At 42.4% G+C, this 12,777-nt stretch overlaps 1 protein-coding gene across 5 annotated transcripts in view; it reads left to right on the forward strand.

The window, feature by feature from the left end:
• LOC147105213 (chemokine-like protein TAFA-5) overlaps positions 1–12,777 on the forward strand; it is a 386,891-nt gene that overhangs the window by 254,646 nt on the left and 119,468 nt on the right. For 3 of the 5 annotated variants that reach the window (XM_086011349.1, XM_086011348.1, XM_086011345.1), the window contains exon 4: positions 2,460–2,676. The exons of the other annotated variants lie outside the window; for them this stretch is intronic. In XM_086011349.1, the coding sequence (XP_085867475.1) occupies positions 2,460–2,534 (75 nt within the window). In that variant the 3' untranslated portion in view covers positions 2,535–2,676. Of the gene's footprint in view, positions 1–2,459; positions 2,677–12,777 lie in introns of those variants that run through there. 5 annotated transcript variants of the gene reach the window in all.

A 12,777-nucleotide genomic window follows, 5' to 3' on the forward strand; every position in this document is an offset into this window, starting at 1 on the left:
GTCACTATATCAAACCTGGGACTATCTGCCAGATTCCAGATAGTCTAGTGGAGATTGTACTGTCCTTCTGAATTTAGCTTTTTAGATTTCTGGTTCAGATATAAAAATCTGAATGTCTGAGTCTTCCAAATGTAAAGCCCAAATCTATCCAAAAACACATCTTAGTTCAACAGTAAACAGGACATTTACAATTCACTTTTCACAGTAGGAGTACAATATGGCTAAATCAGTAAGAAATATTATTTTAAGTGCAATATTTGACATAAGGAGCATTGAACAGTCAGACACAAAGGGGGCGATTTTGCCAGCCCTGGGGAGGTGGGTATGGAGGCGGGACTGCCGGGAAAATGGCAGAAACTGGGAGCGGGTACCGAACCTGCCCCCAACCCGCCTCTGTGCCATCTTCCCAGGAGGCGGGTCCCCAACTCGCGCTGGGACCCATCTCCTCGAGGCGGGCTTAACAAGGTCAATCAAGGGAAAATAGCGTGGGTTGGCCGGATGTCGATGGAGGCGGGACTAAAACCCAACAAGCAGAAATCCAGCCTCCATCACGTCCCCATTGGCAAAATCACCCCCAAAGACTACCCATAAGAAGGTCAGTGACTCCTCCATATTTATGACTAACTTACTTATTTTCCAGTATTTAAAGTGATGGACAGCGTGGCATTGGTTTAAAATGTATCAGTCTATATAAATAAAAAGATTACAGTATATAGGATACAAAATTACAGTTTGTTATTTTCTAAATATTTTCTTTGCATTGTCTGTCAGATTGAGTAGGCAGCGACCAAGGACAACATTCATACCCACTTTTTGCCGCCTCACAGACCCAGTCCAAGTAATACAGAAGCCAATCTGTCACATATTCTGCTCTACAGAGCACAAAAATGCCTAGTGGAGCAAATTCAATGCATTGGAACACAGTAATCACTTGTATCAAGCATAAAATGATATTGTTGGCACATGGGAGAAGAGAAGAAATTGTTGTTAAGGATTTAGGGCATACAATATTGGTGTATGTTATGAACCTGCACTGGGGATGTGGTAGAGCTGGGGCACTAATTAATAGCACCAATAGATTGAGGCGAGTTTAATGCTGAGTTCTTGATCTCAGTTGTGCTGCACAGGAACGTATTGAGTGAGGTCCAGGCTCCTGTGATCAGGAGGGGGAGCTGGAGGATGAGCCACCTTTTATATTAGTCCCACATCCCTCCTTGTGGCTGACTAAAATGCTGCATGAGAGCAGATTAGTTGCAATTGACTGGGCAAAACTTAAGCTGGAAGGAATAAAATAAACTTAGAAAAATTCTGGGGATGTATCAGAAAAAGGTTTTAAAATAACATATGTTCAGTTATAAAAAAAAATTAACTACCAGCTCCTCCGATGGCCAAGTGGCAGATCAGTGATACTGAACCGCATAGACCAGGAGATTCCAAATTTGATTCCATATCTGCGCTATGATTGCTGATCTCAACTGAGGTGGGCTACGGAGGAAAAATTCAGCAAAGGTGCCTGCTCCTGACCACTGTCCGATGACGGCCATTGAAAAGTGTATATGTGTAGATATTCGATGAGGACAGAATTGGGTTTAATTGGGTGAACCCGCCTATCGCCACTCACACATGAAGAGCAACCATTTGGATGAGGTTCTGGTCGTAAACCTGTGAAAATGTTTTCCAGAAGAGCGTGTTCCGAAGAGGAGGGGAGAAAATGTGTTTTAATTATATGCAAAAGGGTTTCTAATATCGCCGCCTTTGGCTTGGTGTCAATTTTTGTCTGATTGCACTCCTGTGAAGCACCTTGGGACATTTTTGTATGTTAAAAGTGTTATATAAAAGAAACGTGTTGTTGTTTTAAATCACATTTACCAGAGTCTTAGCTCATCTGACAATCCATCTTGTCCAGAAAATAGACATGATTTGCAATAAATCACCAGTTTTCACAAGTATAGGGCCACTGTTGTTTTTTCAAGTTTCAGGATCCTCAGTTATAAAACCATCAGGTCCTGGCAATTTATCAAATTTAAGTTTGAGAAACTTCTGTAGTACCATTTCACTTTGAATAATAACCCGCACTAACAGTTTTGCACCCACCTCTTCTCTATGAAAACTGAAGCAAATATTTATTCAGTATCTCTGCCATTCCCTCACTGTTCACTACAAACTTGCCTTCTTAATCTCTTAGTGGACCTACCCCTATCTTAACTATCTTCTTACTCCTAATGTGCCTATGTAAAACCATTTTATTGCCATTAAGGTTTGTTTTGTTCATTTTCTTTCATATTCTCCTAGCCTTTTTAACTTTAATTATTGTAGGTTTCCTATATTCTTTACATTTGCCCATATCTTTTTTATTATCTACCCTATAAGCACTAAATGCTTCTTTTCTGAGTTTTAAATGTAATCCTATTCATTCATGGAACCCTGTCTTTGATACCTTCTCTCTTTTTCCTTATTAGAATATACAGGAAGCTTTCTGGTATCTGGCACGGACGGGACCGACATGTTGCCGGTTCATCAACAATTCCGGATAACTGAACGCTATAGTAAAAGATATGGAGCTCGGAGCTCCGTATAAAGCAACAAACCCTGTTACAGCTTCAAAACAATCGGCACAAGTTACAAGCATCTCTGTAGCTTAGCAACAGCTTCAGCTACACCCTTGCATAGCAACAAATGGAGTAATAAAAGTAATAAAAGTTATCTGAACTGACTCCTGAATTTTGCCGGTGGATAGAGCGTTCTGGTTATTTAGGGGCCGGTTAATCGAAAGTTTCCTGTAATTAACTGTGACTTTTCCACCTCTTGTTTAAATATTTACCATTCCTGATTTACAGTTTTCTTTACCTATTTTTCCTCCCTTTTAATCTCGGTCAGGTCACTGCTTTATTTCCATCAAGTACTTTTGTCCTCAACTTTTTATTTTTCATCATTCAGCTAAGTTGTCCTGTAAGGATTTCCTGTAAGTTCCCCTTTAAGCTGTCAGTGTGTCAGCAGCTTCAGCTGTAAGTTGCGGCTTGTATTTGTGCCGTGCTGCAGTGTGTCCAAGCATTGTTAGCACTCAGTGGACTGTTTGTTTCCTGGCAAGACTGCATAGGGCAAGCTTGTATGAATGCTTTGGAAGTACATACAAAGCATTGTTACATATTATGAGGGAACACTCTGGCATCCATACCTGGGGCTGACACTTGGTATTAGAAAGCTGATCTGTAGCCTTGCCTTGTCAGCTTTCCTCAGAGAGAAGCCTCTATTCAACTCGAATTCGACAGCATCTACCACTTCCCTGCTCTCCCATGCATAAGGTGGAGCAGTTTAAATGGTTGATCCAACCATTTAAACACTGCCGCTATTTAATAGGTGTGAACACTACATTGGCCAATCCAGTATCTGGGTGAAAGGCTATATAATAAAATGATGGAAAAACATTAAAATTAGGGATTTATGGTCAGGGAGATGTTCTTCACAAAATACACTGGGAAACCCTGATTAGTACAGCTACAGCAGTGTCCAGTATTTAAATTGAGTTTTTGGAATATGCTATACCTGGCTATTTCAGGAACTAAGCCTGTCTCCATAGTCCTGAATAGCACAGTGCGCCTTTAGAAGTGGAATATCTTGATATACGATACAATGTCTTGGCCTAGCAGAACAGTGTGAGGCAGCTCATAAACATAACTTAGTTACTAATCATCAAGGCTGATTTTGTTGTACTGAGTTATCCACGTTCTAAAGTTTGTGGCAGGGTTAAAAAAAGGGACTTTAATAAACCTCAAAATAATGTCCTAGAAATAGTTTAAAGGAGACATTTCCGATTGCTTTCCTTGCACAAAAGAAGCACTGTACTGCGAGATATTGCAGCAAAGCCAATCAAGCTATGAAGTTTTATGTTGTGCACTCAGAGTTTATAACTCAGAAATCCTATGGCGATATCAAAATCAGTCAAGATTGTGGAGTTAGCAAAAAGCAATTGCATCAAATGTGATAGTTGAATTAATTCTACCATGCGTGATAATGTTGATAACAAAAGATGAGAAATGCAGGGGATGATTTTCCAAGTACATATGAGGGATGGGGAGACTTGCCCGGCAGCAGCACATATTGAAAGAGCATAATATTCCAATATGAGTTGTCGGCGAGCAAACTACCCATTACCTGTGCTTAATCGGAAAATGTTACTCAGAAAACTACACCCAAAATGTCAACAATTGTACCAATAGGAAAATTATTGTAATGTTCTCTCACCCTTTTCCTTGTGCCCTCCCAAAAAAGACCCCAATTGTATTTATAGTGTAGTTAGAACTCACCTTTCTTTATTGAAATTCCATACAGACCCCTGCTGTTATTTTTCCATAGACAAGCCATCCTCCTTTGCCTGGAAGCATCTCGGTTTGCTGTTATTAAGGTTTTCAGATAGGAACAACTAGAGCTTACCTGACTTGTAACCTCTATTGCAATAAGTACACATGTAAGTTTAACAGTTGGGCTGGAGTGTTACCAGGGTGCAACACAACAAGGGCCATAGATTATATCATAAACCATAAGTGAAACTTCAGCAGTTTGTGAATGTCACTATGCCTTTGCAGTTCATAACAGTTATTTTGGGGCCACTGGGGTCGGTGGGAAGTTAAAGTGTTAAGAAACTGAATCCTGACCAGAACACACCTCCAACTCGCCCATTGCCGGTTTTAATGGAGGTGGGGGGTGGGGGGGTGCAGCCAACCTGCTCCCAGGAGGTGGGTCAGCCATTTAAATATTATAATGAAGCTGGCGAGCCTCAGATTTAATCTGTATTTCAAATTTAACTGTGGCTGATCAGGGTTCGCAGGCCCCTGGAAACCTGACAGCTAATGGAAGGCGAGGGCTGCTGGATCCAGGAGCTAAGTGCCGTTTCCACTTACCTCCTGGATCTAGTGTCTCTGTCTAATCCACCCCCTGCAATCGGAGACCACCACGAGGCCTCCGATTCCACCCCCGCAGGCCTTCACCACCCCCCCCCTTCCACGAGGCCTCCAATCGCTTTCCCAGCCCCAATGTTCTCTCCCTCCACCCCCACAATCAACCCCCCACCCGATCCCTCCCTCCCTCCCTCCTTTCTGTGGCCTAGTGCAGCAGGCCTACCCGCCCGCAGCCAGCCAGCCCCTCCACCTGGCTGGCTACAGGTGGGAAACTGAAGTTTCAAATGCAAATCAGACCCTGCCGTTACATTCGGCAGGGCCTGCGGGAAACCCGTTATCCCGGGTTTCCCAACCGCTTCCGAGCCCCCTCCCTGCTCCCAACTCACCTCCCGATTTAAAATTCCTGCCTTTTCATTTAATTGCAGTGTTGTAAAGTGCACCACAATTGTGGAACCTGAATTTGTCTAACACAACAGTTCCCTGAAGGTAATAGAAGTTGTTATGTTCTTTGATAGGACGAAAGGGTGCGATGACAATTATAAATTGGACAGGTATATCATGTTACATGACAGGAAGGGCAAGTAACAAAAGTAAATGTTGACTGGTGTAATACTAGAAAAGCACATAATACTGTATATTTACATATATTCTGGGTGCAGAAGAAATAATTCCTAGTATATTATTTCAAGCAGAAGAGAGGTTGTTGTTGAATGTAGTTTGAAAAAAATAGGAGATGCATTAATCTGTTGATTAAGATTAAAAGTGCAAAGTTGGATAGTGGGTATCATGGTTGTTGGGATGGGTGCCAAAAGAAGTTAATGGGATGTGAATAAGAAAAAGAGAGAGGGAAAGCAATTTTATTTGTCTGATTGGATATTAATTATCAGACATGTAATATTATTATTCCCCAGCATGTTGCTGATGATCATAACTCAGCTTTCCCTGCTCATCTGAGGGAGTGAGAAGTGTTCAACCTCTGTGGTCCAGTGGCAGAGAATTGATCTGTTCTCTCTGATCTGTTCAGATGGTAGATGGACACACATCTTTGGTAGTGTAGATAATCAATTTTCTAAAGTTGTATCAAGGATGAAGATGCATTTGTGTTCCCTGAATACCTTTAATTTTACCTCACATGAATGATGCAAGGCAAAAATATTCCTTGTATTAAAAATATACTTTTTCTTATTCCTTGTATTATTAAATCTGAAAGATCCTGACCTCCCAGATGTAATATTTGTAACGCTACTTAGCTACTACTTTAGAAAACTTGATTGAAATGCAATTAATTTTGTTCTTCTGTCACTAAGAAACTCTTATTTCAAATTATGTACATGAAACTTTCTTTTCCAAACCTGCCACAGTCAATTTGTAATATTTGCTTAAGATCAAAGTATTTTTAGTTATTCTTCTTTCCTCTCCCCCATTTCTCAGTTATTTACATGATTATAAAATATACTTTTTCTTATTCGCTAGAGTTTAGTTTAGAAGAATGAGAGGGGATCTCATTGAAACTTATAAAATTCTAACAGGACTGGACAGACTAGATGCAGGAAGGATGTTCCTGATGGCCGGGGAGTCCAGAACCAGGGGTCACAGTCTAAGGATAAGGGGTAAGCCATTTAGGACTGAGATGAGGAGGAATTTCTTCACCCAGAGAGTGGTGAACCTGTGGAATTCTCTACCACACAGGGCAGTTGAGGCCAATTCATTAAATATATTCAAGAAGGAGTTAGATATATTTCTTAAGGCTAAAGGGATCAAGGGATATGGGGAGAAAGCAGGGACAGGGTACTGAATTTGGATGATCAGCCATGATCTCATTAAATGGCAAAGTGGGCTCGAGGGGCCGAATGGCCTACTCCTGCTCCTATCTTCTATGTTTTCCTTACTTATTACGGTGGATTTATAGTTCTTGCATAAAATTGTTGCTGATAGAGCACTGCATCAGGGAGTTATTTCCCCATCATTACATCTCCAATGACCTTAAACAGGTGTCCATTCACCATAGCACAAGCATGGCTGAATAACTCTACCCACTTCATTAGAGCTTTTCATGAACATTCCCTTCCAATTAAGAACATAAGAAATAGGAGCAGAAGTAGGCCATTTGGCCCTTCTTTGCACATGCTCCGCCATTCAACACGATCATGGCTGACCTTCTACCTCAACTCCACCTTCCCACACTATCCCCATATCTCTTAATTTCCTTAGTTACCAAAAGTTTATCAACCTCTATCTTGAATATACTCGATGACTGAGCATCCACTGCTCTCTGGGGTAGAGAATTCCAAAGATTCACAACACTGAGTGAAGAAATTTCTCCTCATCTCAGTCCTAAATGGCCAACCCCTTATTCTGAGACTTGTGACCCTGTGTTCTAGATTGCCCAGCAAAAGGAAACATTTTCTCAGAATTAATCCTGTCAAGCCCCTTAAGAATTTTATATGTTTCAATTAGATCACCTCTCATTCTTCTAAACTCTAGGGAATATAGGCCTAGTCTACTCAATCTCTCCTCATAGGACAATCTCCCTCATCCCAGGAACCAGTCTAGTGAACCTTGGTTGCACTCCCTCTAAGGCAAGTATATATTTCCTTGGGTAAGGAGACCAGAACGGTACACAGTACTCCAGGTGTGGCCGCATCAATGCCCTTTATAATTGTAGTAAGACATGTTTACTCTTGTATTCTAATCCCTTTGTAACAAAAGCTAACATACCATTTGCTTTCCTAATTGGTTGCAGTACCTGCATGTTAACTTTCTGTGATTCATGTACAAGGACACCCAGGTCCCTCTGAACACCAACATTTCCCAGCCTCTCACCATTCAAAAAATATTCTGCTTTTTTGTTTTTCCTACCAAAGTGGATAACTTCACACTTCCCCACACTGTATTCCATTTGTCATGTTCTTGCCCACTCAGTCAACCTATCTATATCTCACTGCAGCCCTTCATCTAAGTCATTACTAGTCACCGCCTGCCAACCCGAAAAAGTCCCGTTTAATCCTACTCTCTGTTTTCTGTCCATTAACCAATCCTCAATCCATGCTAATATATTACCCCCAATCCCATGAGTCCTAATTTTGTATAATAACCTCTTGTGTGACTAATTATCGAATGCTTTTTAAAAATCTAAATACACTAAATCCACTGGTTCCCCCTTATCCATCCTACTAGTTACATTTTCAAAAAACTCTAACAGATTTGTCAAAAACAATTTACCTTTCATAAAACCATGTTGACTCTGCCCAATCATATTACGATTTTCTAAGTGCCCTGTTACCACACCCCTAATAATAGATTCTAGCGTTTTGCCTACTACTATTTCCTATTTCCACCTCTGTAACATCGCCCGTCTCCGCCCTTGCCTCAGCTCATTTGCTGCTTAAACCCTCATCCATACCTTTATTACCTCTAGACTTGACTATTCCAATGCACTCCTGGCTGGCCTCCCACAGTCTACCCTACATAAACTTGAGGTCATCCAAAACTCAGTTGCCTGTGTCCTAACTCGCACCAAGTCCCGTTTGCCCATCTCCCCTGTGCTCGCTGACCGACATTGGCTCCCAGTTAAGCAGCGTTCGATTTTAAAATTCTCATCCTTGTTTTCAAATCCCTCCATGGCCTTGCCCCTCCCTATCTCTGTAATCTCCTTCAGCCCCACAACCCCCTGAGATATCTGCGCTCCTCTAATTCTGCTCTCATGAGCATCCCTGATTATAATCGCTCAACCATTGGTGGCCGTGCCTTCTGTTGCCTAGGCCCTAAGCTCTGGAATTCCCTGCCTAAACCTCTCCACCTCGCTACCTCTCTTTCTTCCTTTAAGACGCTCCTTAAAACCTACCACTTTGACCAAGCTTTTGGTTACCTGCCCTAATTTATCCTTATGTGGCTCGGTGTCAAATTTTTTGTCTTATAATATGCCTGTGCAGCATCTTGGGATGTTTTACTATGTTAAAGGCACTATATAAATACAAGTTGTTGTTGTTGTACTGATGTCAGGCTAACTGGCCAATAGTTTAACATTTTTTCTCTTCCTCCTTTCTTAAATAGCGGGGTTATGTGTCCAAAATTCCAATCCTTGGGGACTGTTGTAGAATCTAGGGAATTCTGGAAAATTAATCCACTATCTCTGCAGCTACCTCTTTTAAAACCCTAAGATGCAGGTCGTCAGGTCCAGGGGATTTGTCGCCACTTAGTCTCATTAATTTCTCCAGCACTATATGTCTTTATTTATACTGGTTTCTTTAAGTTCCTCATTCTCTCTAGACCCTTGGTTCCCCATTATTTCCACAATTTTTTTGTGTCTTCTACCGTGAAGACAGATACTTCAGCCGTGATTTTATCGGCACTGAGAGGGCGGGTTTGGAGGCAGGTCAAGGGTCAAAATCATTTTGATTGACGGCGGGTTTCGATCCCGCCGTCAACCCGCCTCCAAACAATTTTCCTAAGGGTCGAGTCCCCGATTTGCGCATGGACCCGACACCCAGCAGCGGGAAGAGGATTAAAGCCACTTACCTTCCTGGCTAACAAAAGAAATTAAGGATAGTGTTAGATTCAAAGAGAAGTCATATAAAGTTGTCAGAAAAAGTAGCAAGCCTGAGGATTGGGAGCAGTTTAGAGTTCAGCAAAAAAGGACCAAGAAATTGATAAGAGAAAAAAGATGAGAGTAAATTAGCAAGAGACATAAAAACAGATCGTTAACATTTCTATAGATATGTAAATAGGAAGAGATTAATGAAAGTAAACATGGGCCCCTTATAGTCAGAAATGGGAGAATTTATAATGGGGAACAAGGAAATGGCAGAGCAATTAAACAAATACTTTGGTTCTGTCTTCACGGAAGAGGACACAAATAACTTCCCAGAAATGCTAGGGAACCAAGGGTCTAGTTAAAAGGAGGAATTAAAGGAAATTAGTATTAGTAAAAAAAATAGTGCTGAAGAAATTAATGGGACTGAAAGCTGATAATTCCCCAGGACCTGATAATCCGCATCCCAGAGTACTAAAAGAGGTAGCCATGGAAATAGTGGATGCATTGATTGTCATCTTCCAAAGTTCTATAGATTATGGAACAGTTCCTGCAAATTGGAGGGTGGCAAATGTAACCCAACTATTTAAAAAAGGAGGGAGAGAGAAAACAGGGAACTACAGACCGGTTAGCCTAACATCAGTAGTAGAGAAAATGCTAGAGTCTATTATAAAGGATGTGATAACAGGACACTTAGAAAATGTCAACAGGATTAGACAAAGTCAACATGGATTTATGAACGGGAAATCATGTTTGACAAACCGAATAGAGTTTTTGAGGATGTAACTGGTAGAATAGATAAGGGAGAACCAGTTGATGTGGTATATTTGAATTTTCAGAAGGCCTTTGATAAAGTCCCACATAAGAGGTTAATGTGCAAAATTAAAGCACATGGGATTGGGGGTAATATACTGGCATGGATTGAAAATTGGTTAACAGACAGGAAACGGAGAGTAGGAATAAATGGGTCTTTTTCAGGGTGGCAGACGGTGACTAGTGGGGTACCGCAGGGATCAGTGCTTGGGCCCCAGCTATTCACAATATATATCAATGATTTGGATGAGGGAACCAAATGTAATATTTCCAAGTTTGCTGATGACACGAAACTAGGTGGGATTGTGAGTTGTGAGGAGGATGCAAAGAGGCTTCAAGGCGAGTTAGACAAGTTGAGTGAGTGGGCAAATACATGGCAGATGCAGTATAATGTGGATAAATGTGAAGTTATCCACTTCGGTAGGAAAAACAGAAAGGTAGAGTATTACTTAAATGGTACTAGATTGGGAAATGTTCATATACGTATAACATTCTGACAGGGCTAGACAGACTGGATGCAGGGAGGATGTTTCCCTTGGCTGGGGGGGTCTAGAACGAGGGGCCAGAGTCTCCGGTTACGGAGTAGGAAATTTAGGACTGAGATGAGGAGAAATTTCTTCACTCAGAGGCTGGTGAACCTGTGGCATTCTCTACCACAGAAGGCTGTGGAGGCCAAGTCACTGAATATATTTAAGAAGGAGAGAGATAGATTTCTAGACACAAAAGGCATCAAGGGGTATGGGGAGAGAGCGGGAATATGGTATCGAGATAAAGGATCAGCCATGATCATATTGAATAGCGGAGCAGGCTCAAAGGGCCGAATGGCCTACTCCTGCTTCTATTTTTCTATGTTCTATGTTTCTTCTTGATAGTAGTTAGCAAGCTCTTTTTCAATTTTGCCGCTTCTGCCTCGGGGTTCCTGAAGTCCGGACACCACGCCAGGTAAGTGTGGCATGTTGTGAGTCTGCTGTAGTGTTTCTGCATTGATGACAGCTGCAGAAGTGATGTGAAGGATCCAGTGGTGCAATGGTGAGTTTCAGAGGTAGGAAAATGTTGGGAAAATCATTTTAATTTTTTTTTACACTTTTCTGTAGGTTACAAGTTTTGCAATCGATGTTTAGTCCCACCTCATTGGAAGAACCTCTCTCACCAGTGACAGATCGCTTCTGTAACCTCACCTGTAGCTGCCATCTGTTCCAGCCTATGGAGGGAGTCACTGGAGAGCCTGGGTGCAGGAGCTCACTTTTGTACAGTGATTGTCAGTGTTTGCAGCACCTCAATGCTGTCAAACACTCAGAAATGAGCTGTCAAAAAAAATTGTGCGTGGTCCCTTTAAGAAAACTGGCAGATGACATGTCATCAAATGATGTCATCTGGCCGGCTTCCTCTTAATTGGCTGGCAAGCCCGCAGGGTGGGCTTAACAAGGTCAATCTGCGTAAAATCACGTCTGTGGGCCGGATGTAGTTGGGGGCAGGACTGGAAGCCGGAAACCACCTGACCCACTCCCAACGCGCATCTATTTACAAAATTGTGGCCAAAGTATTTGTTTAATGTCTCTGCCATTTCCTTATTGCCCATTATAATTTCTCCTTTCTCTGCCTCTAATGGGCCCATGTTTACTTTCATTAATCTCTTCCTATTTACATACCTATAGAAACGTTAATGATCTGTTTTTATGTCTCTTGCTAATTTACTCTCCTTTTTTCTCTTTCCTTATCAATTTCTTGGTCCTCCTTTGCTGAACTCTAAAATCATCCCAATCCAATTAAGCTCCTGAACAACACCAACAAAAAAAACCTGATCCCAAACAACCTGTTGAGCTCAGGATTTTTTCTTAACCCCTTTATGAAATGCTATTTTACTCTCCACTTGTACTGTACCATTATTATTTGTAAATTTTATATTTGTTGGGATGTGATTTGGGTTGTAGTGGTGTGCTGTGGGATTTATAGTTCCACAGGAGAAGGGTTAAAGCACGATGGGTACAAAAATTGGCTCACGCCCCCTTTGGGGTGCTAACTTCACCAGGATGCTACTTTTAGCACCCTGAAAAAGTTAGCACCCCTGCGCCCGAAATTGAATGGTAGCACCCCAAGCAGGAGGCGGGGCGCTACTGGAAGCGCTCTCCCTCCCTCTTGGGGCATTCCAGTTCAATATCGCGGCGCTATGTGCAGCAGTGCCACGTGCGCTGGCACGTAGCGCTGTGGTACTGCAGGCCTCCCTCCCCTGATTAAAGGGGATGGGCCTTGCACAGCGCGAACTGGAGCCCTGCTGGGTCACAAGGGAGCGGGGTGCCGACTAAAGAGCCCGGCACTTGAGGGGTGTCAGGCTGCCCGATTGCCATCAGCACCCAGCGGGAGGAGGGCAGAGGGGGCAGGTGCTGGCAGGCAGCCCACAAAAAAAATGGCCGCCTGGCACTTCCCCTTTAAATATCGCCGCCCTGGCCGCAAGTACACCCCCCTGACCCTGTCGTACATAGCGTCCGGCGGTAGGTCAGGGAGTGCGAGCCAAGTTTGTGGCATGGGCACGAGCAGGGC

The sequence above is a fragment of the Somniosus microcephalus genome, chromosome 18 (assembly GCF_052327205.1).
Source record: "Somniosus microcephalus isolate GS21.2 chromosome 18, FLI_Smic_1.0, whole genome shotgun sequence".
NCBI classification, from domain to species: domain Eukaryota; kingdom Metazoa; phylum Chordata; class Chondrichthyes; order Squaliformes; family Somniosidae; genus Somniosus; species Somniosus microcephalus.